This window comes from Sceloporus undulatus, chromosome 2, assembly GCF_019175285.1.
Source record: "Sceloporus undulatus isolate JIND9_A2432 ecotype Alabama chromosome 2, SceUnd_v1.1, whole genome shotgun sequence".
In the NCBI taxonomy this organism is placed as follows: domain Eukaryota; kingdom Metazoa; phylum Chordata; class Lepidosauria; order Squamata; family Phrynosomatidae; genus Sceloporus; species Sceloporus undulatus.
In genome coordinates, this window is record NC_056523.1 from 22,948,781 (window position 1) to 22,973,826 (window position 25,046).

General features: G+C 44.2%; 1 protein-coding gene across 2 annotated transcripts in view; it reads left to right on the forward strand.

Moving 5' to 3' along the window:
• The first annotated feature begins 2,447 nt into the window (after window positions 1-2,447).
• The window catches only part of CPNE9 (copine family member 9), an 86,410-nt gene continuing 63,811 nt past the window's right edge, over window positions 2,448-25,046 (forward strand). For both annotated transcript variants that reach the window (XM_042454770.1, XM_042454771.1), the window contains exons 1-2: window positions 2,448-2,618; window positions 18,708-18,748. In XM_042454770.1, coding sequence (XP_042310704.1) covers window positions 2,530-2,618; window positions 18,708-18,748 — 130 coding nt within the window. In that variant the 5' untranslated portion in view covers window positions 2,448-2,529. The remainder of the gene's footprint in view (window positions 2,619-18,707; window positions 18,749-25,046) is intronic.

Consider the following 25,046-nt stretch of genomic DNA (forward strand, 5'->3'; position numbering starts at 1 on the left):
CCTCCTCTCCCCTTTTTGGGATTCTTGGAGAAACAAAACAGGAACCAATGTGAAGTTGAAGGCTTTCAAGGCTGGCATCTATAGTTTTTTGTGGGTTTTTTGGGCTATGGGGCCATGTTCTAGAAGAGTTTATTCCTTTTGCCAGCATCTGGCTGCCATCTTCAGCTGCTGGCAAAACGTCAGGAATAAAATCTTCTAGAACATGGCCCCATTGCCCGAAAAACCCACAAGAAACTATGAAACAGGAACCCCTTTTGGAGTCCTTTGTGCATCACAATGCTGAGTTGTAGACTTACACTCCTGGGCAGCTTGCTTAAAAGTGGTTTATGAAGTCCAATGACTGGATGGACCATCCTCTCCTTGACCACAGTAGCTAACTGAGAAAGAGCAATTTGGCAACTGGAGTTTGGGGGGGGGGGGGGTCCTTAAAGCAGGCAGGTCTTGACTACCAGAGTGAAGCCTCCCAGGTTGACTCAACCTTCCATCCTTTCATAGGTCACTTAAATGAGTACCCAGTTTGTTGGGGGCAATTTGCTAACACATTGTAAACTGCTTAGTGAGTGTTGAGTTCACTATGAAGTGGTGTATAAATATAAAGGCTAAATGCTGCCAAATGCTTTCAGCCTCACAATAAAAGAAAATAAATGTAAACAGATGTTTTGATAGCAGATAGCATAATGAAGGTTCTGCAGAGGCAACGATACAAGATTTCACGTCAGCCCTGCTATTTCCACTGATTGAATTTCTGGCTGAACTTTGACAAGCCGGAATCTCTTTTCCTGTACTTTGCATCCATTCACTCCATGTCCTAGACTCTGGAGCAGCAGAAAAGAAGCTTGCCCTATCTGTGTGCCTTCAAGTCCTTTCTAATTTACGGCAATCCTATCACGGGGTTTTCTTGGCAAGATTTGTTCAGAGGAGGTTTGCCACAACAGAACAATACTACACAGATTAACACAGAAACCACTCCTCCCTACCCAGGGTCACACAATATGCCAGCATTCTCTGAAGATGCCAGCCTCAGATGCTGGTGAAACGTCAGGAATAAACTCTTCTAGAACATGGCCACATAGCCCAAAACCCCCACAAAAATTGATGGATACCAGCCTTGAAAGCCTTCGACTTCACACAGGTTTGCCATTGCCTTCCCCTGAGGCTGAGAGGGGGGCTTGTCAAAGTTCAGCCAGTGGGGTTCCTGGTCAAGTGAGGAATCAAACCTTGGTCTCCAGAGTCATAGTTCAGCACTCAAACCATGCCAGGCTGGCTCTCATAGGACACCCTTCCAAATGTTGAAACATGGCTATCATGTCATCTTTCAACCTTCTCTCCTCCAGGCTAAACATACCCAGCTCCCCAGGTTTCTCCTCGTAGGGCATGGTTTCCAGACCTTCCACTCTCCTCTGTACAAGAACCATGGAAGGAGTGGGTAGGAAGGGCAGGATAGCAGGGGCTCCTTCTGAGGGGCATCTCCAGTCCCACAGAGGAACTTCCTGACAGTAAGACATAGAGTTGGAAGAGACCCCAAGAAGGGCCATCCAGTCCAAGCCCATTCTGCCATGCAGGAACTCTCACTCAAAGCATCCCCATGGACTGATGGCCATCCAGCCTCTGCTTAAAGACCTCCAAGGAAGGAGACTCCACTCCACTCTGAGGAAAGAGTGTGTTCCACTGTCGAACAGCCCTTACTCTCAGGAAGTTCTTCCTAATGTTGAGGTGGAATCTCTTTTCCTGGAGCTTGCATCCATTGCTCTGGGTCCTGTTCTCTGGAGCAGCAGAAAACAAGCTTGTTCCCTGTCCTCAGTATGACATCCCTTCAAATATTTAAACAGGGCTATCCTATCCCCTCTTAACCTTCTCTTCTCCAGATAAACACCCCCAGCTCCCTGAGTCTCTCTTCTGGTTTCTAGAGTCTTCACCATTTCGGTTGCCCTCCTTTGGAGATGCTCCCTTTTCTCCCCATCCTTAGTTTCTCCGCGTCTCAATGACGGGGGGGGTGTCCTTGTTTGGGGGTCTTTATAGCTGGGCATCTGCCCCGGGGGGAGGGGGGCATGGCAGAAGGGGGCTGGACTGGATCAGGGCCCTTGGGGGTCTCTTCTTCCCTCGGAGTGTTGGACTGTAACTTGGGAGGGTCCCTTGGGGCTCCTTCCGCCTGGCTCTGAGGAGGAGGAGGCGGGGAGGGTCCTGGCTGCTCTGCTCTCCCTCCTCCTCCTTCTCTCTCTGGGGCTATAAATAGGGCGCCCACGCCTCGGAAGAGCGAGCGGCGGAGCTTTCAAACTCGCCCGCTTGGCAGACGGAGAAGGCGAGAGCGGAGGCCCCGACGGAGCTGCGAGAAGGAAGGAAGGAAGGAAAGAAAGAAGAGAGGAAAGAAGGAACGAGAGAAAGAGAGAGAGAGAAGACCCCCCCCCGCCCTGCCCTGCCTTCTGCGGGGTCTGCGAAGCAAGGGGCGTCGGGGAAAAGGCTGGAGACTGAGCCCCCTGCCTCTCCCCGATGGAGGCTGTCCCCCCGCGGCGCCCTTAGAGGAGGAGGAGGATGGCCTCCTGGCAAGAGCAGGGGGAGCTGGAGCCCGAGCCCGAGAGCAGGGTGGCCGGCACCAAAGTGGAGCTCACCGTCTCCTGCAGGTGGGTCTCTCAAGGGAGGGAAGGAAGGAAAGAAAGAAGCAAGGGAGTAAAGAAAAAAGAAGGGAAAGACGAAGGAAAACGAAAGAGAGAAGGAAAAGGAAGAAAGGAAAGAACGAAAGAAAGAAGGAGGGATGGAAAGAAGGAAGGAAAGAACGGAAAAAAGAAGGAGGGAAGGAAGGAAAGAAAGATCGAAAGAATGGAGGGAGGGAGTGAGCGAAGGAGGAAAGCCAAAGGAAAGAGAAAAGGAAGGGAGGAAAGAACGTAGGGGAAGGAAGGAGAGAGAGAGGGAAGGAAGGAAGGAAGGAAAAGGAAAGATGGGGAGAAAGGAGGGCGGAAGGAGAAGGCGAGGACGACGGAGGGAGGGAAGAGGGGAAGGGGCTGGGTTGTTGTCTGGCTGTGCCCTCCAGCCCCTTCCACTCCTGGCGACCCTCTCCCGGGCTCTTCTTGGCCAGGGGGGGTCTTCAGAGGGGGGTTGCCTTTGCCATCCCTTTGAGGCTGAGAGAGTGTGACTCGCCCCCCAGGGGCTAAGATGGCCCTCAGCTAGGCTTAAACGGACCTGTTGTTGTTGTTGTTGTTGTTGTGTGTCTTCACTGTGTCCCTACAGTGTCCCTCAGCTAGGTTTAAACCTGGGATGCATCCACACTGGAGAGATAACCCGGTTTGGCAGCGCTTTAACACTTTGTCTGTCTCTTTGCTATGGAATTCTGGGAGTTGGAGTTTATTGTGGGGCCCAGAGCGGAGCTCCGCTCCGCTCTGGGCCCCACAACAAACTCCAACTCCCAGAATTCCATAGCAAATCCAGACAATCTCAGCCAGTGAGTTCCATGTTTGAACCAGCATTCGAACCCTTGTCCCCAGAGTCCTAGTCCAGCAACGCCCAAATGGCAACTGTAAGGGCGCTTCTTGGTTCCCATGGGCATCCCTCTGAGGCCGAGAGAGTGTGGCTCACCCAAGGTCACCCAATGGGTTTCCATGGCCAAGCTGGGGTTCAAACCCTGGTCTCCAGAGTCAACAGTCCAAGGCTCAAACCACTAGGCCACAACGGAGCCTTGAAACCCTGCGGTTTTGATATTTGTGGGTTTGATTATTCATGGCTTTGATTAATATGTTCTCTCTAGGAATATCTAGGTCCTCCAGTGAAACTCTATGGTCAACTTTGACTAAAAGTTGCACTGAAAGACCTAGAGATCCCTAGAGAGGAGTCCTCTCAGGTAAAAACACACCATTTTTGTTATTTGTGTTTTTTCCATATTCACAGGGGTCTTGTGCCCCTAACCTTAGCAAATACGGAGAGACAAGTGTATTTATTTGTATCCCGCTGTTTTCCCAGAACTGGCTCACCATATTAAAAGAACGGTACAATTAAGAACACAGGAACAACAGTAAATCATTAAACAGAATTGTTACAGTTGTTGAATGGCTGGAAGCAGCACCAGGCCGAGCGAGAAGAAGACCTGGCCAGAGAAGCCCCCTCCTCTCTCCGCTTGGTCCTGCAGGGAAGGGCTTACAGAGAAACAACAGGCATGTTTCATGAGATGCTCCATAACACAGCAGCTTTCATAAAAAAGTACACCAAGCATGTTCCAATGGACGAGGGATCCCATTAAATTCTGTAGCTATAGCTGTGGAAACGACTGTAGGGTCAGAGGAACTGAACTGAATGCTTTAGGGTTTGCAAATGGCACCAAAGGTTTGATAGAGAGGAGACACTGCTTCCCAAACATCTCCCTTTGGGCTGAAATGGGCTGTGGCCTTCGCCTTTCTTGTCGTCGTTGTGTGCCTTCATTTCTGACATACGGCGACCCTATTCTGGGGTTTTCTTGGCAAGTTTCTTCGGAAGGGGTTTCCCGTCGACATCCTCTGAGGCTGAGAGAGAGTGACTTGCACAAGGTCACCCAGTGGGTTTTCATGGCAGAGCAGGGACTCAAACCCAGGTCTCCAGAGTCCTAGTCCAACATTCAAACCACTCGGCCACATCCCCTTTAAAATGCGATGGTTTGAGTTGGGCAAGGCACAGGAAACGGAGAAAGGAGAGATACCAGCGTTTGTTTTTTAATTAATTAAAAATTAAATTACAAGTTTAAAAAAATTAAAAGGAATATACTCTGTGTGTGTGTGTGTGTGTGTGTATACACACACCCACACACACGTGCGCGCGCGCATACTTATTACATTTTATTTAGCAACGTGTTACCAAATTTTCACTTTACCCACAGGAATATATTCTGTAAAATTAGTCTGTTAAGAGGGTCCAGAACACACTAAAGAAATAAGCTAGTTTCAGACCACTTTAAGTGCTCTGGATCAGTGCTAGGGAATCATGGGAATTGTAGTTTATTGTGGCACCAGAGCTCTCTGACAAAGAAGGTTAAATGTCTCAGAAAACTACACTTTCCAGGTTTCCTTAGTATTGAGCCAGGGCAGTTAAAGCGCTCTCAACCTGGATTATTTCTGCAGTGTGTTTTGGCCCAAAGAAATCTCAGTGCATCAGTATGTAAAGAGGAAGCCAAATGCATCTGAGGAAGTAGACTTAAGTCTATAAAAGCTCATGCTGTCAAGTTCGATCTTTCAGTTAGTCTCAAAGGTGCTACATTCAGGCTGTGCGTATGATATTGTAATAAAAGGTATACATTTAACTTTGCTAGTTGTCTGTGTCACAACTGTCAGAACAGTTCAGGGATGTACGGGAATTATGATTTATGAATAACATTAGTACAAAAAACATTTCTAAGTATTCTGTATGGTGTAGTATGGGAGGTGGTCAATGAAGGGGGTGACACCATGAATTATCACACCGGGTGATGCCAACCCCAGTGGCACCACTAGGCAGGTTGCAAACAGTATTGGTCATACCCCTTGGAAGTAGCAGTAAGGATGCTACCTTTATTTATGGGTGTGTGTGTGTGTGTACAGTTCTCCCCTGCTTTTGCGTGTCAGTTTATTTTATTCAATTTCTATGCCACCTTCCTCCCAGAGAAGGATCCAAGGCGGCTCACAGATAAATTTGTTTCAAAACTTTAGAATAAAAATTGAGCAATGATGAAAATCAACTAGCTAAAAATGGCATAAAATTACATAAAATCTACGAAAGTTAAAAATATAAACACAGCTCACACCCCAATAAGAAGCCTCCCTGGGAGTGATTAAATATTAAAAGCCTGCTTAAATAGAAACATCTTTGCCCGCCAGTGAAAGGGAAGCAGGAAAGGGGTCAGCTTAGCCTCCCATAGAAGGGAGTTCCAGAGGTTGGGAGCAGCTACTGAGAAGGCTTTCTCTCCACTCCTCACCAAGGGAGCCTGTGGTCTTGGGGCCAAGAGAAAGCTTTCCCCTGTAGATGCTAGAACCCTTGCAGATTCATATGGGGAGATATGGTCTTTCAGATAGACTGGACCTAAACCGTATAGGGCTTTATAGGTCATGACCAGCACTTTGAATCAGCTACATTTGCATGTGTACATGTAGCTTTAGCATGGGTCACTCTCTGCCTTTCCACGGTGTATGTACACCTGCAGCATTCATACATTTTCTCTGCCATTTTAGGACTGCACTTGTCTTCATTTATGCATCGAACATGTGGGTGCCTTTGCTTGCTTGTTTTTCATCTTCATGTTGATACAGAAACAACCATCAACCCATAGGCATGTTGTATCATCCTTTAGGAATGCATTGTAAACATTATTTGCGTACAACCTTCAGAGGATTGTTCACATTTTCTGACAGACTGTATGCACCCATTTCCATATCTGTTTAAATTGCCTTCCTGGTGCATGTTGCACTCACTCTGTACAGGTGTTGTTGTGTAAATGCAATGTACAGTACTTCTGCCACAGGATCAGAAGAAACCAGAAGAAATTACTGACTCTTGCTCTTTGCCCTAACAAGCTACACACAGAGAGAATATTCTTTATTGTAGAAGAATTACAAACACCCCCAAAGCTAGTTAATATCATCATGTGGTTTTGTGCCAACTTTGATCCTTGTTTGAATTGATATTACTCTGTACAGCTTTCTTAGAGCATGGCATAAAGTGATTTTATGGCAAAGTTCTGAATTTTGCTCATAAATGCAGTACATTTTGTAGAATCCTAAGATTCCCATAGCCAAAAGCAAAACAAAAAAATGCTTATCAAGTTTCTAGCCCTCATGATCACAGAGTAGCTCTTGGGTTTTGCTACAGGTCTAAGAAATTATGACTATTGAGCCAGGTTTCTGATACACATTCCCTCTTTATTGCAATCCCCAACAATTCCTTCTTATGTACTTCATCTTTTCCTCCTTGTCTGCATTTTTAATGTCTCAGTTCTCTTTCCCTACTCACTATTTTACCTGAACACTATATTGCATGTCGATGCCAAAAACATGTGTGACAGATTAAGGTGTGTGTTGCTGTTGTTGTTTTTAATTTAGTAAAGTTGTCCGATTAGCATATTTTATTCTAATGACAAAATATAAGTTTTGTTTCCGCTTGGCAGAATGTTATACAGAAAGGAAGAGTGAGAAAGAGAGATTGAAAGAGAAGATAAATATGCACAGACATTAATTTGGGTGGAAGGTAGCCTTTTCCTCCAGTCCCTCTTCTTAGTCCTGCATGATGGGAGCCTGGTTCGAAGTGAAGGATGGAGGATTAGAGAGAAAAGGAGAACCTGGGCTGCAGGGAGAAGGCCTGTACCGCAGCAGTGCCTGTAAGCCAATCAATCCTGGCCCCTGGAGGCAGTGTTTAAAAATAGATCTGAATGGACAGAGAAAAAGAAGCCTTCCTCCAGTCACGGAGAGAAGAGTGGTTACCACCGGAGATAAGCATCACCCACTTTGCTAGGAGAAGCACAAGGTGGAGGGGGGGGGGATCCATGCCCCATGATGAACAGAAGGGATGTGCATCTCTCTTTGCAACAAGCCTGGGCTGTGTCATTGTTAAGAGTGCCAAGTGTGTTGCAGGGGGAGGTGAGTAGCGGGCAGACATAAAGCCAGAGATGCTGTACCAAGGAGGATACGTAGGTGTAGGGAAACCACCTAGGTTCATGAGCCAGAAGGACTAAATGGAGACTTCTGTGTTCAGGGCACAGCTGGGCATAATTAGAATAGAATCTTCATGGCCAAAGACCATACTAGTTAGGGGATTCTGGAAGCTATCATTCACAACAGTAACTTTCCCCAGCTCTGGTTCAGGGACAGTGTGGTGGAGACACCAGATGCCATTAACTTCCCAGAGAGGCAGCTGGTTGATCACAGAATAGGACTATGGGCTTTTGGTCCAGTATAACAGTCCTCTTAAATGCCTTCAGAAAATCGAAAAAGCTCATTTATACTTACTATATATACTCATGTACAAGTATAGAAATTTTAGTCCAAAAACCAACCCCAAAAACCTGAGTCAATTTATCCATGGGTCAGTGTACGTACTGTACTTACATTATTTAAAAAGGAACCCTGTTGAAAAACAAGAGTGTAATCTCCCCTGGAATAAGTGACACACACACACACCCTTTGCTTTCTCATCCAGCCAGCCTTTAGTTATGTAGGCTGGAATTTTGTCAGTTCCTTGACATTGTTTTCCTTTATTTCATCATTTACATCATTTGTTACATGCCCCTAAATTTTACCCTTGACTTATCCACGGGTCATATCAAAATCCATAATTAAAACCTGCCCTCGTATATACGGTAACTTGTCTTTAAATTGTGTGTCACAAAACCCTTGTTATTTTTTTAGCTAAATCTTGCTCCCCATCTACTTTTCTTAGGCAGATTTTAGTAATCTGCTCCTTGCCAACTCATGCTGGCGGAGGATGAAGGGAGCCACAGTCTTGGTCAAGGGTGAATTCTAAAGGGCAATTTGCTCCAAAAGAATGTTTTCCCACTTCAGTTGTGACTCTGTGGGGTTTCCATACATTTTAATTTGGAAAAAAATAATTAAATTTGATATTTAAATATCATTTTAATTTTTGTAAACCTAGTTCCTTACCAACATGCAGGGGAGGGGTTGTACTTTTTGCTTGGATGTCTTTAATAAAAAAAATGCTCACAAACTCCATCTTCCTTTTGTCCTGAGCTGAAGTGTCCATGTTAGTTAAATCATCTGTCTCCAAAGAGGAGATTCTTTGCCCAGTCCTGACCAAGTTACCTCCATATAGGACTTCCCTTCCCAGTGAAGAATTGTCTGTTCTGCTTGATTTTGTCATTTTATATAAGAGTCACCATATTACTATCCATTGTATTTAATGGAACTTGAACATCAATGGATTTTGATAACCACAGGGGATCCTAGAACCAAACCCCAGCAAATAGCAAGGGCCCTCTGTAGTCTAGTGTATGGGAATTATGACACGGAGGCACATACCTCGGTGAAACATTACTGAACTGATGCAGAAGCGCGAAGGTGGGATTGTCCAGTGCACTTCTAAAATGTAATTGAGGCTTCCTGCTTTCCTTCCATCAATTAAGCGTTCGCAGAGAAGCCATTTTTTGAATAACGGGATATCCTATTATTCAAAAAATGGCTTCTCCTGACTTCTCCATGAACGCTTCATCAACAGAAGGAAAACAGGAAGCCTCAATTACGTTTTAGCAGTGCAACGGGAGATCCCACCTTTGTGCTTCTGCAACAGTTCAGCGACGTTTTGCCCACATAAGTGCCTCCGTGTGATGAGGTCTTATGAAATGTTTCTAGACTGGGGTGCATGTACACTGTGGAAATAATGTAGTTAACACCACTTTAAGTGATGTAATTCCATCCTATGAAATACTGGGGTTTGTAGTTGTACAAGGTCTTTAGCCTTCTCTGCCAAAGAGTGCTGGTGCCTCACAAAACTACAAACCACAGGATTAAGATTTCATCCTGGAGAGAAGTGACCAGTGGGGTCCCACAGGGCTCTGTCCTGGACCCAGTGCTACTCAACATCTTTATCAATGACTTGGATAACAGAATTGGGGGCATACTCATCATATTTGCAGATGACACCAAATTAGGAGGAATCGCTAATACTCCAGAGGACAGGATCAAAATTCAAAATGACCTGAATAGACTAGAAAGCTGGGCCAAAGCTAACAAAATGAAATTCAACACAGAGAAATGTAAGGTACTGCACTTAGGGCAGAAAAATGAAATGCACAGATATAGGATGGGGGACACCTGGCTGAATGAAACTACATGTGAAAGGGATCTAGGAGTCCAAGTGGACCACAAGTTGAACATGAGTCAACAGTGTGATGCGGCAGCTAAAAAGGCCAATGCAATTTTAGGCTGCATCAACAGAAGTATAGTGTCTAGATCAAGGGAAGTAATAGTGCCACTATATTCTGTTCTGGTAAGGTCCCACCTGGAATATTGTGTCCAGTTCTGACAGGATGTTGAGAAACTGGAGCGTATCCAAAGGAGGGCGACTAAAATGGTGAAGGGTCTGGAAACCTTGTCCTATGAGGAACAACTAAGGGAGCTGAGGATGTTTAGCCTGGAGAAGAGAAGGTTAATCGGTGATATGATAGCCCTGTTTAATTATTTGAAGGGATGTCATATTGAGGAGGGAACAAGCTTTTTTTCTGCTGCTCCAGAGAACAGGACCCGGAACAATGGATGCAAGCTCCAAGAAAAGAGATTCCACCAAAACATTAGGAGGAACTTCCTGACAGTAAGGGCTGTTTGACAGTGGAACATACTCCCTCGTAGTGTGGTGGAGTCTACTCCCTTGGAGGTCTTTAAGCAAAGGCTAGATGGCCATCTTTCGGGGATGCTTTGATTGAGATTTCCTGCATGGCAGGGGGTTGGACTGGATGGCCCTTGTGGTCTCTTCCAACTCTACCATTCTATGATTCTATGACACTTCTCTCTGGCTTTACTTCGCGAACGAAGATTCAGGAAGGACTCATCCTGCGCTTTCTACAAGCGTGTTGATGACTAAAAAGGCCAATCCAAGATAAACAAATCTGGTTGCAGAAAGCACAGCAGAATGTCTCCTTGGGCGATGTTTCTGGGTTGTGTTTCTTTCTGCGTTGTCGTTTCCCTTCGAGACTCGTTTGGCGTGAGCTTTCAAAGAAGGCTGCAGCATCATGGATAGTGCGTTTCCATGCCTCTCGATGCAAGGCCAGGGCAGACCAAAGTGCTATCAAACTGCATTATTTCTACAATGCAGAGGAAGGTTGAGGCACATGCATCTCCTTCAATGACCCATTGCCATGTTGTAGTGAAAGATGAGGTAGGCAGATCAGAATCTATTGTTAGACCACTGAGTGATCTCCAAGAGTTTCTGACACCCAATACTTTAATTAAAGGAATCAAAATTGGAACAAAAAGAAAACTGGTGTAGCTGGCCTTGTGTTGATTGCTCTAAAACAGGCATACTAGATGACTGCTCTTGACCAAGTCTTTCTTCAGCTCTGTTGACCAGTAGTTCTGAGTGAAATGAATGACAATCTTTTGTCTCTGCAATGCACAGTTACATTTATATAAGTTGGTGTGTAGTTCATAGATAATTGAATCCACCCTTGAGCCATCTCTTTGTGTCTGTTTCTGGCTGGCAGACCTCAGCAGCCTAGTTTTAAAAAAAAAGAACTTGTAGAAGCCTGCAGTCAGCCTAGAATTGGATTGGAGTGTCACTGGGTTGAAAAGACCCATGTTCAAAAATATATCCTGCCAGGGAGCTCAGAAGATGATTTTAGGCCTAGCCCCTATTGAACCTACTCACAAGGTTGTTGCCAAGATAAAAATGAGTGAGGGCTGTTCTTTTCAGGACAAAAGGGAAAGCTGGATCTAACTGCGCTGAAATAAATGAGTTGAGTTCTAAGTCTTCTTGCTGGTTCTAATGAAAGGAAGGCAAAGGACTCAGAAGTAGCTGATTTTGGAAGGAAAACAGGCATGTCCCGTTTCACCTATTTCTTCTCTCCCAAGTGGAACTAAAAAAGGAAGGAGTGTGCAGGTTTCCACTCAAAGCCATTGTGGGATGAGATGTTTATCTTCTAGAACACCTGTGTCTAGAACAGGTTTAAACTCTGGTCTGGATCTAGATCCTCGAGTTGCCTATCTGTGCTCTATAGTTTGGAAAAGTTACTTTTTTGTACCATAGCTCCCAAAATCCCTAGCCAAGATGGCCAGTATGTGGTGCAACACCCCATGTTCTCCCCCCCCCCCCCCTTTTTATATTTTAAATTAATACTTTATATTACATTTTTAACAAAAGTAACACAGTCTATACAGGGAAAGTATCAAATGCAGTGGGCCCCAGGTATCCACTGGGATTTGATTCCAGGAACCCCTGCCCATGGGTACTTAAATCTATGGATGTTCATGTCACATTATATACAATGGCACAGTAAATGGTGTTCCTTTATGAAAGGGCAAGACCCTCAAAGATGAGGATGCATGGGAAAAGCATGTTACAGCAGAGAATGCAAAACCCTTCCTCATCCAATGGCCAAATGGACTCCAGCCAAACAGGTCAAGTGAGGATGGGGGAAACCACATTCCAGCCATGGATGGGGCCTCATTCCAAGCATTTGGGGTATCCCACTGCTGCCATCAATATTTGGTTTTATTATTTAATTATTTATTTCATTTCTATGCCGTCTTTCTCCCAGAAAGGGACCCAAGATGGTTCACAAGATAAAAAAAAAATCAGTCCTCCCATCATGAATGCCTAGGCTCCATTTAAATATATGTGCACACTTTCCCATTGATCTGTACCTGCTAACTCACCCTCAAAACATTTTCACACATACCAGTGCTTAGTAAAATCATCTTTTGGACTACAGCTCCCAAAATCCCCAGAAGAGTCTGGGAGCTGTAGTCCAAAAAGCGATTTTGCTACTCTTTGCACACATACATAGAAGAGACACAGACAGGATGTGCAACACACATTCCTTGCTCTCTTCCCTTGGTGCTCTATTTTGATTTTAAACAGCTTCCAGCTTCAACTGACCGCAGGGCATGCTTTTGAAAAGCCCAGTTACAACACTGGGGCTGTTCTAGCATTCAAGAAGGGAAAGCTTTCCTTTTCTTTTCCCCTTTCCCTTTCCTTTTTTTTTTCAGTAGCAGCTTCTTCCCAGAAATTTCCTCCTTGTAGCCAATAAGCTTTTTAAAAGTTTTGCACTGTCACCTGCAGAAACCTTTCAAAAGGCTCAGTGCGGCAGATCAAATCTCTTATCTCCAATTAGATGATTATTGAAGGTAAGATATTTTCACTGTGGGTGAGTGGAGCTATTATTTCCAATTAGCTTCTGGTCTCCTCTGCCGAGGGAGAGCAGCCTAGGGAAGGAGCTGATAGGTGGCTGGGGAATTCTTGCAGGTTGCATGTGTTTCCTGCAAAACGCGCATCACCATTTGGGTTAAAACATAAGTGGAAATGACCACATAGAGTTTCTAAGAATTCCTGACACTGGTGCGTCAGTGCCTAATCCCATCTGGGAATGCTCAGATTGTGCTACAGTTCAGTTTAGAACCAGTGTGGTGTAATGGTTTTTGAGTATTGGACTAGGACCTCACAAGATGAAGGTTTCGATCCCAACTCTGCCACTGAAATCCACTGGGTGACCTTGGGCAAATCACATTTTCTCAGTTTGAGAGAATGGTAAAGCAAACCCCCTCTGAACAAATTTTGCCAAGAAAACCTCATAATAGGGTTACTTTGGGGTCTCCATAACTTGAAGACACACAGCCACCACCACCAAGTGATTCCGTTTGTTGGCCTAGAAGAGGGTGTTTAGGTGATGAACGAGTTAAAAGTAGATGTTGAATCAATTAAACTTTCATACATTTATGTATTACCAAAATCTGGGCAGAGGTACTTTTTGGAGTTCCAAAGCAGCATTTTTCATAACTTGCAGTTTAACAACTGAGCTCTATCACTTCTGAAAGAAGGAAAAGTGCTGTTCGGTATTTTCTTTTTTATTTGATATTGCAGTTAAATACTAGTATTAAAACATCCTGGAAAAAAATACCATGCATGTCCACACCTCTGCCTCACTGAATAAAATTTGGGCCATGGCTAAAAATGTAAAGAGTATCCCAGAGTTATTGAAATGTACTTTTTAAAAAACCCACACATCTCCCAGAATCTCCAAGTCAGCAGCCATGCTAGCTAGGGATTATGGGATCGGTAGTCCAAAACTGACTTTCCCAAGCTCTGCAATTCTAGAAATATATGCTTAGACATAAATCTCTCATCCTTATGCCCACAGGCTCCATTCCAGATTTTGATGATACCAGAAGCTACCAATATTGGCTCAACAAGCTAGATTAAAAGGCTGTAATTAATGTACAGTACATATTAAGAGTGCTTTCTAAAACAATGATTGCATAATGATGATTTAATTTTAAACCTTGCCAGAGCCACCAAGTGGTCTTGTAGAGCAGCCTTGGGGAATGTGTGGTCTTTTAGTCACTGTTGGATTGCATCTCCCATGATGTTCAACATTAGTAATATTGGTTATGTGTGATGCAACATCTAGAGCACTACACATACCCCACCCCTGGTATCTAAATATTTGGATAACTTGTAGATCAGCAAGGAACTTTTTTATTTCCAAATGTTTAAGAACAGGAACAAAATGACATCCCTCTGCTAAATTTTATTACCAGAATGAATACAGTTTAAGACAGCCAGAAGAAGTGTTTTGTTTTGTTTTCCGATGTACAGAGATAGGTAGTTCCATTGAAATTCCACAGCTCAAAATCCTTAAACTGAAAGTTTATGTCTTTTGCATCAGGCTACATTTGGTGAATCTTAGGGTTCCACTAAAAACAAAGTAGACCCCACAAACCTGGTGCACTCAGTTCCTACTGTAGAGAACACAGCAGGAAGGGAGGAAGGCTAGTCTAGTCTCTGCAAACAAATGGGTGCAGCAACAGGAAGCATTCTTTGTCTGAGCCTGGGACTTCTGGAACCATGTCTTTCCATCCAGAATAATCATCCCTGGGATCTCCCTGTTTGCTTCTAGAATAAATATAAACATTTTTAAAAGAGCTCATTTTATGTCCTAGCATATGCTGTAGCCTAGAAAACATTATGTCTGCATCGACTTTCCCTTATTAAACATGTTGGATTGTAAGTCCCATTGGTTATGGTGTCTGGGGATGATGGACGTGTTAATTCAATATATCTGGAGGGCAGAGGGTTTGGGGAAGGCTGAGTAGTCTACAGCTCAGAATGAGAGCATTATTGCGGAACCTGGATTTTCAGCTTCATTTAGCAGCAGTAAAGAAAACGCCTCTGACAGTCCCAGATCTGCAGAGAGAAGCTGTTTGGTGTAAGTGCCGCAGATTAATTTGATCTGAGCTGCTGTTAAAGAGCAGAGAGTTAGTAAGGGGGGGATGTTAGATTGGCCAAAGAGAGGACTTGGTAGGCTTAGTTGCTTTCAATCAGGTTGGAAGTCGGGCATGACAATCTCCAGGGTTTTCTGCCTTGCCCTGCTGCATGCTTTTACCATGCGTTGTGTGCGTTGGGCCTAAGGGACAGAGCCCCAATTAATCAAAAATACAACCAGATTAAATGGGGGAGGACAACAGAATTGCAAGTGTGCAAAAGAGAATAAGAACAGGTGACTGAAAGCACAGAATGAGAACAGCAAACAAGCAAATAAAAATGTCTTCATTTAAATTTGTATAGCACTTTTCTTAAGCAAGAACCAAGATGGGATTCTATTATGCAGACTTCCCCAAGTCTCTTGGGATTTTAAAGTATTTTACCATGTCTCAGAGATTTCACTAAAGTCTCTCAATTTCACAAGTCTGTTCACCAAGACTTTGACTGAATGTACACTACATAAATAATGCAGTTTGATAGTGCTTTAACTGTTATGGCTCAGTACTGTGGAATCCTGGGATTTGTAGTTTATTGCGGCACCAGATCCCTCTGCCAGAGAAGACTAAATATCTCACAAAACAACAAAGCCCAGAATTCCACAGCTTGGAGCCATGGCAGTTAAAGCAGTGTCAAACTGCTTTAATTCAACAGTACAGATTCAGCCTGAGTGAAATACTTGGTGGTTTCCATAAGGAGTCTCATGGCCCAGTTTCAGTGGGTAGGTAGTCTCTGCCAGGCTTGGTGCCTGAGCCAAGGAGAGGGGCACAATACCCCATGCAACATCTCTTATCTTGTACCACCTCTTGGTGTCTCTGGAAAGGCAAAGCTTCTGCCTGAAAGTGTCATAATAGCATGCCTCATTTAGTACATATGGAGAGGCAGGATAGGTGGTGAAAAGAAGGCAGCACTGAAAGAAACATAGTTCCAGGCTGAGCTGGGAATATTCTGCCTTGAAAAATGTCCGTGCCTTTTTCTAAGGGAATCCCAGATCCGTGCACAGAATGAATTATGCAACTTGAGTACATCTGGATATAGATGATCTGTGTGTAATTTATTTGGTTTCTAAGATTAAAGTTTTCAAAGAACCAGGATGTTTTGGGCAGGGTCAGGGGTGGCAGAGGGCAAGGGGATGAGAAAGCATGGCAGATGGCAAAAGGCATGGACAGTATTGCTGACAGGTTGTTGATAACTGAGAAAAGTATCTGTGAAAGCCATTAACCGTCACTGTCCTGTGATCACTACGGGCTTTATTATGCTCCCTCTGGTTTGTCAAACTACACCGCACATAGCTGAAAGTTCTAAGATTTTAAAGGTAGCCACAAGGGCTAGTAACATGGAGTTTTGAAATGAAAATTATGCCCAGTGTTGTGCTTGATATCTGGTTTTCTGTAGGGAGGGAAATGTGGTACTTACTGTATATACCCAACTATATGTCAACCTCATGTGTAAGCTGAGGCCATGTTTGGGGGCCATAATTATGGATTTTTCCATGCCCCGTGGATAAGTCGAGGGTAAAACTTGGAGGCTTCTTCAGTGTGTGTATGTGTGCATCCGGCAAGAGGGACTCTAATTGATGCTTTGTGCTTCAGCGTTTCAGGTTTCAGCGGCAGCGTGGGTGGGAGAGGGACTGTTCAAAAGCAATCAGTCACCCAGGACTCTTTCTGTTTGGCTCAAGAGAGAAATAAACGACTCTTCTCACCGCAAGGGAAAATCTGAAAGAGCTGCTATCACATTACTGTGAAATAAGTCGACCTGGGATTTTGGAGTCAATTTCTGGGTATAAAATTCTTGACTTATAGCCGAGTATATAGGGTAGTTATCACAGAGAGTATGATCTGTCCTGCTGACCCACAGATACGAAAGGCAGAAAATATATGAAACTATTTGCCTCAAAAATTCCTATTTGCAGTTTGGAAATACTACCTATTTTTGGAGATCATTACCCCCAGAATCTTCCAGCTAGCATGGCCATACTAACTGCAGGATCTTAAGAGCTTGTAGAGCCCTCCTCAGTGTTTTCATGTTCTTAAGGTATTTCAGTAATTTGGCTTGCAGCTGAAATACTGTCATCATGTGCACACTTACTGAGAAATAAATCCCATTGAAATACCCTTGGGACTTACCTTTGAGTAAAGACTGTGCTGAGTGAGACTGGGAGCCACTTGCAAGCGAAGGCAGGGACAGAGCAGGAACCAGATAGGGAAGGCTGTGAGCTCAGCTTGGTGTGATATGATCTGCAGTGTGGAGACATGGAGGAATTCCTTGCTTAGATGATGATTCAACATGACAGGAAGCCCATTTAAGGGATGAAAATTTTACCAGCCACATGCTGGGTAATGGCAGGGCAGCAGTTATACCCATGTAGATAGATCCATCCTTAACAGAGAAGCTTGAGGGAGTGGGTGACAGCTGGGTGGCATATCAGAAAGAAGAAGGGTAAAACAGGAATCATTTAGCAGAGCCTGGAGGGATAGGAGGAAGGGAAAGTGACAGCAAGTGGGCAGTTGTAAAGCTTGGAAAAGTTGCACTCTGGGGTCCATAACCTTCCTAATATCTTACCTAACATGTCACAGCTATGTCTTCAGCAGTTGGGAGACAAAGGACCTGTCTGCATGGGCCAGAATACTCTGGGGGCAGCCCAAAGTATCTGGCCACAGAGCTGCCCTGACTTCCCCAGTTACTATTCCAATTCCAGGTGATTATTCGCACCCGCATCCTGTTCTGCCGCTGCCATCTGAGGTCAAAAGGAGGCACCCAGTGACAGCTATATTTCAGAGGAAGGCAAAGAAAACTACCTTTGAGTATTCCTTACTTAAGAATACTCTATGAAATTCATAGTCAGCAGGTGGCTTCAAGGCTTGGTGTACCTGCTTGACAATGTAGCTGTTAAAGATGAGGAGTCTTATGTGAAGTCGAAGGCTTTCACGGCATGCATCTGTGGCTGGCATCTTCAGAAGATGCCAGCCACAGATGCAGGTGAAACATCAGGAATAAATTCTTTTAGAAAATGACCACATAGCCTGAAAACCACAAAAAACGATGAGGAGTCTGTCAGGAAAGAAAGGCAGAAAGAGAAACTGAGCACTACAAACATGGTGGAATGCACCAGAATTTGAAGCTACATTCTTAAACTAAGCATTCAAAACCCTCTCCGTAATGGGCAAATCTGTCTTGCTTTTTCTACATTTTCAATTTCCCCCCCCTTTAAATACTAAAAAAAAGTTTCCCATCAAATTGGTGACTTGTGTTTTTAAAAAAAATGAAAAAAGTTTCCAATGGTTTTATTAAAAAGGTACCACAAGAAATTTTCACTCATCTCTACCTCTGCAGAGACATCCTTCCCCAAGGACTTTGTGGTGAGAATGGAGCAGTGATGAATTTGCCCTTTCCTCTTATCTGCAGTATGAAGCTGACTCTTAGCTGTGGATTTGATTGCTTCCTTTAATGGACTTAATTCGGATGCATTAATAAACCGCACAACAGAAGGCCTTTTAGTTGAAGAACTGAAGCAACTCAGAAGGGTCGGAGTGACTTTGCCGTAGGGCAACGCCGAGTTTGGAAACGTTACATTTTTGTTCTACAACTCCCAGAATTCTCCACTGACTATTCTGGCTGGGGGAAACTCTGAGAATTGTAGTTTAAAAAGAATTTTTTCCTAAACTGGAGCACAGAATGGAAGCAAACAAATCCTAGGCATATCGTTTTTATATATACACATAAACAACTCCCCTGTCTTTCTCAATTTTCAAACTTACACTCTGCATCTTTCTTTCTACCCCTCTGCTTATCACTCTCTCTAGGAACCTTTTGGACCTGGACACTTTCTCCAAGTCTGATCCAAGTAAGTGTGCCAATCTGGCAAACATCGGTGCGGGGGGTGGCTGGGGAGAAGAGGGCACTGTGTATGTCAGGAGTCAAGGAATATACCTGTAAAAGGCAAGAGGAGAAGGATAAATTATGTTGGCATCATTTTGTCTGCTATCATACCATCTGTTTTACCACCTGGCCAGCATTAAGGGACATGAAGCTCTTGTGGTCCAGTGCCAGGGGTTGGAGAAGTTACTCTTTTGAAATTCAACTCTGTCCAGTACAACCCACTGCCAGAAGGCATTCACTCAAAGTCATTTAATTCATACAGCCTCCATCAACTAGGTTACACAGGACAGGGAAGAGAATCCTGTTTCCAATGCTATGCTGTTTTTCTGCAGCAGTACACCAACACAAGGCCTTGTAGCACATTAAGGACAAAACAATTCACTCACAGCATGAGAATTCGGAAATACACACCAATTCATCAGATGCAGGAACTATTAGACAAAATTTATTGTGTATATTAACCCTACACATTGTTTGCAGTGAGATTGTAGGTAGCAAGGTTAGAAGGAAATTATATTTAGGAGGTTCCACCAGTGACAATTGCATTATTAATACTGTGTTGCTCATAACACAAACATCTTGACACTAGGGGTAAATAAACACTGTAGAAATAATGCATTTTGAAACCACTTTAAATGCTGTAGCTCCATTCTATGGAATATTCAGATTTGTAGTTTTACAGGGTCTTTAGGCTTCTGTGCCAAAGAATGCTGGTTCCTCACAAAACTACAAATCCCAGGAATGTCAGGATGAAGTAGGAACACTGTATGATCAATGGTGAACCTGTAAGAAAATCAAAAAAATATTGGAATGCCATGCATAAAGTGATTGAGAAAATTTTGAATTTGGAAAAAAAAAACACCAACCCATAATTATATCTATTGGGAATGACAGATGAAAGAAATAAAATTAGAATTTTGCATTATATAGCGGCAGCAAGAATTGATATCGCTCAGAAATGGAGAGAGAGTTGAAAACCTTTGTTACAAGATTGGTTATTAAAAATGCCTGAGATGGCAGAATTAGATAAATTGACATGTTTAATGAAGTACAAAAGTCTAGGAAGATTTGTAGAAAATTGGAATCCAGACATGACATATTTAAGTAACATATGGGGAGAAATGTCAGTTATTGGTTTCAAAGACTAATGAAAAATAATTATTATATGTATATTTATTATATATATTTATTATATAAAGCCATCTGGGAACCTTTAGGGCTGAAGGGCGGGGTATAAATACCGCAAATAATAATAATAATAATAATAATAATAATAATAATATATGTATTGGAAAACAGATTGATTGAATTATTGAAGATAGAATCAAGAAGGTGTAACAATAGGAACAAAGGATGTATGAGTAATATATACAAACACCAAGCATTGATAGAATTGGAAGATGTAGTGCCAACCTACATTATTTCTACAGTGTAGACACACCCTAGTAAGCCACTTAATACATGTAGTATGGGTTCAAAAATCTATCCTGATCTGGAGCCATTCTATGCTACACAATTATAATGGAAATGGAAAGACCCAGGAATAAACAGAAAAAATCAGGGGAATGGGGTTTCATTCCTTTCTTACCCATTTTCATCCATTTTCATTGATTATTTTTTTCTCAAAAGCTTTTTTTAATGGAAAAATTGGGGGAAAGTTTGGGATATCTTCTTTTAGAATGATCAATAAAATGTTTAAGACTGCTTAAATCCTTTCTAGAAACTATGTAAGAGGTGGATGTTTTTTATGTAGGATCATGTTAGAATATTACAATTTCTGGTCTTTTCTTGGTTCTTTCTATGGGAATGAATGTCTTATGTCTTCTTGACCCTATGGATGCTATTTGATACAAATGGGGACAAAATAATTTTCTATGTTTTACTAATACCGATTATTTGTTTTGTTCCTATTGGGGGTGTTTTTACTTGTTCCTCAAACTGGAAAAAACAAAAAAGTTCCTTATAATTCAGATGTTCTTAAAAGCTCAGGAGCTTGTAGTTCCCCTTGTAACAAAAAATAAAATTGAAAAAAATAATAAATTTGAAATCATGTTATATATATTTAAACTCAAAAAGCATTTCTCCTCTGTGGCTTTCCTCCCAAGAACACATAATAGAGTTTTAAATTGGTGTACCATAGGTTGGGGTCTATTAGTATGGTAAATCATGGTAATGTATGGTTGCCTTTTCTGCCAAGCCTTGTACAGTATTTGCAAAATGACTTTGATTCAGTGCAAAGTGAGATGAGGAAGTCACTTACCCATCTAACTTCATGATACTAAATTAACACATTTCAAAGGGGTAGATGTGTTAATCTGTTGTAACAGAGAGAACAAAGAATCCCATGAAAAGGAAAAGAGTGCGGGGGGGGGCTGGTTTTGTATCTGTGATTTCACAGTTGAAATTTCTCTCTAGATGGCTTTTTTTATGTTTGCTGTACAAAATGCTGAGGAAGATTCTAGGGAAACCTTTAAAAGTGAACACTTTTTGAAAAAGAGAATTCAAGAAGTGAATTAAAGTAGTAGTAAAGAGGGTAAAAGGATGTTGAAGAGGGTGTGTGAAAGTAGACTTAAGTATAGGTGGGACAGGGAAGATGTTGTGATGTGAGAAAGGAGAAGGGAGAATGTTTACATTAGGACAAATGGAAGGATTTGGGTTTAGAGAGATTGTGGGAGGATTTGGCATGGATTTGTAGAAGGAAGGGTAAAGAAAGAGGATAAGGTTGGAGTGAGGAAGATGGAAATGAAGTGTGACTATAGTCCTCTATTATGGAGGGCTATAGTTGAAATGCAATAACGGAAGAAACTTCTTTGATCCTGGTATCGTTTTATGTTATATTTTCTTGTTTTTTTCCCTTTTCACCTGTGTTTTTTCTCTTTGGTGACATTGTGTTACTGTATATTGATGTAGAAAATGTATTTAAAATGTGATGGAATGGATGTAGTATTTTTAAATTTTAATTTGTTTTAATATAATTTATTTTTAAAATGAACACATTCATTATAATATCAGCTTTCTTCCACTCCAGTTCATTCCATCAGATGCACAAAGTGTTATCCAGCACATATCCTCCATTTAGTCCCAATTAACCCTTTACCCCACTTTTTTCAGCCTCAGAAATGTGACAATTGTCCCATCCATCAAATAAAAGGATCCAAGGAAAGTGGCAATAAACCTTGCTTATAGATTAGCGTAAGAGTGAGCAATTTGTGGCCCTCCAGACACGGTTAGACTGCAGCTTCATTGTGCCCTAATTGGTATAAGCATTGGTGAGAGATAATGGGATTTGCAGTCCACCAGCATCTGGAAAGGCACAAACTACTCACCCCTCCTATTGAGGCTGGAGGCTGAGACCTTGGCCCACTTCTTATCGCTTGCCTCTGAAACTGGTGCTCCAGAAAAAGTAGCAAGCTGACCTTGATAGAATGATTTGAGGAGAAATCAGAATTTGACCCTAGTAGGAGAGATACTGGGAACTAGGTTTGCGTACCTTCTAATAGTACTGATGCAAGGACAGCCCCAGTTAATCTTCTGTCATCACACTTTTTCAGTTGTATTTAAATATCCCAATTTAAATATTCTCTCTTCTCCTTTTGTTTTCCCCTTTGTCCAGAGCTTAATTCTAGTTGCTGCAAACTGAATGAAACTACATGCAAAAGGGATCTAGGAGTCCAAGTAGACCACAAGTTGAACATGAGTCAACAGTGTGATGCGGCAGCTAAAATGCAATTTTAGGCTGCACCAATAGAAGTACATGCCCCTCGGGTTACGAAATTAATTCTTTCCGCGGCCGCTTTCGTAACCCGAAAAGCCTTCGAAGCCGAAGCCTTGCCATAGCGCTAATGGGGAAAAGCGCGTTTCGTGCGAAAAAGCGCCGAAAAGCACCAAAAATTTTTTTCGTAACCCGAAAACATTGCTAACCGGAACATTATTTCCAATGGGATTTTTTTCGTATCCCGGAAATTTCGTAACCCGGGTATTTCGTATCCGAGGTACCACTGTATAGTGTCTAGATCAAGGGAAGTAATAGTGCCACTCTATTCTGCTCTGGTAAGACCCCATCTGGAATATTGTGTCGTTCTGGGCACACCAATTCAAAAAGGATGTTGAGGAAACTGGAGCATGTTAAAAGGGGGCGACTAAATAGTGAAGGGTCTAGAAAACCATGTCCTATGGAATAGCGTTGCCATATGGAGGACCTCCGACCGGGACAAATGTAGGACCAGGTTTGAAAATGTAGGACTTTTTTAAAAAAAAATTCTGGCTAGGAATTAAAAAAAAAGGCCTACATTTTCAAACCTGTCCTCCTCCTACCTCCTGGCTTCGGGAGGACGCCTAGGCCGGCTCCCAGCGGGAGAGGAACGGGGGCCGTTGGAATCGCGCCGATTGCCGCAGTGCCAGCAGCCTCCCCTCCTCCCGGCCTGAGAGGGAGCCTGGCCGGCTCCCAGGCCTGAGGGCGAGGGAGCTTGCATCGTGGCGATTGCCGCGGTGCCGGGTTCCTCCCCTCCTCCCGGCCTGAGAGGGAGGCAGGCCGGCTTTCAGGCCGGGAGGGCGGGGGGAAGCTTGGCATTGCGGGCGGTCGCCACGTGCCGGGCTTCCTCCCCTCCTCCCGGCCTGAGGGGAGCCTAGGTCGGTTCTCAGGCCGGGAAGGGCGGGGGAAGCTTGGCATCGCGGCGATTGCCGCGTGCCGGGCTTCCTCCCCCCCTCCCGGCCTGAGGGAAGCCTAGGCCGGCTCTCAGCCGGGAGGGCGGGGGGAAGCTTGGCATCGCGGCGATCGCCACGGTGCCGGGCTTCCTCCCCCTCCTCCGGCTGAGAGGGAGCCTAGGCCGGCTCTCAGGCCGGGAAGGGCGGGGGGAAGCTTGGCATCGCGGCGTCGCCGTGGTGCCAGGCTTCCTCCCCCTCCTCCCGGCCTGAGAGGGAGGCTAGGCCGGCCCCAGGCCGGGAAAGAGGCGGAGGCTGTTCCTCATCGCGGCGATCGCCGCGGTTGAGAAGCGGCCTCCTCCTCCTCCCGGCCTGAGGAGAAGCCTCGGCCGGCTCCCAGGCTGGGAAGGAGCGGGGGCCGCCCCTATCGCGGCGATGGCTCGCGTGGGAAGCGGACTCCTCCTCCTCCCTGGCCTCGCGAGGCCTTGGAGGCCCCCGCGGCTGGAGCTCCGACCGCGGAGGCGCCTCAAAGGCCTCGCTGGGGCCCCGGAGGGAGCTCTCCGCGGCTGGAGCTCCAACCGCGGAGACCTTCCCAGGCCTCAGCAAGGCCTTGGAGCTGCCGCGGGGGCCGCGGTGGCCGCGGCGGGCGGGGCCGTCCCGGTTTGGGCGCCAAACCGGACCGGGACGGACAGCACCGCCCAAACCGGGACTGTCCCGCCGGGGGGCGGGATATGGCAACCCTATATGAGAAACAACTTGGGAGCTGGGGATGTTTAGCCTGGAGAAAAGATGGTTAAGAGGGTGATATGGTAGCCCTGTTTAAAATTTGAAGGAATGTCATATTGAAGAGGGAGCAAGCTTGTTTTCTGCTGCTCCGAGAGACTAGACCGGGCATGGATACAGCTCCCGGAAGAGATTCCACCTCAATTAGGAGGAACTTCCTGACAGTAAGGGCTGTTCAACAGTGGAACACACTCATCATGGAGAGTGGTGGAGTCTCCTTCCTTGGAGGTCTTTAAACAGAGACCGGATGGCCATCTGTCAGTGGGGATGCTTTGATTGAGAGTTCCTGCATGGCAGGGGTGGTTGAACTGGATGGCCCTTGCGGTCTCTTCCAACTCTATGATTCTATAATCTACGTGCAAAAGTAGTTTGCATTCAATTCATCAACATTAAACAGGACAGAGGAGAGGAAAGTACATTACTCTCCCAGTTGCTCACGTGCTGCAGCCTCCCCTAGCTTATGTGTCTTCCTTTTTCCATCTTGACCACACTCAGATATTGCTGGCTAGATGTGTCCCTGTTTTCATTTGTGAAATGTGGAGAGTATGCCAGAATTTCAGGAAAAAAACACGTATACACTTATTTTGTTGTACAGCCCCTCTTCCTCATTGTATATACTGTATTATAGCTGAATTCTGCGTAAGACTTCCTGCCTCTGATGAGGTGGGCTGTAGTCCAAAGGCTGATGTGATCATCATTTTTTGGTCTTCCGATGTCCAAGGATTCCTCATTATATTTTTCAATCAGTTTTTAAAAATTAAATGGCATCCTTACAGGGTGAGGAGAGAGATACAAGCTGGCTGGCAAGGTTCAAAGGACGTGGGGGAGATATAGTAGCA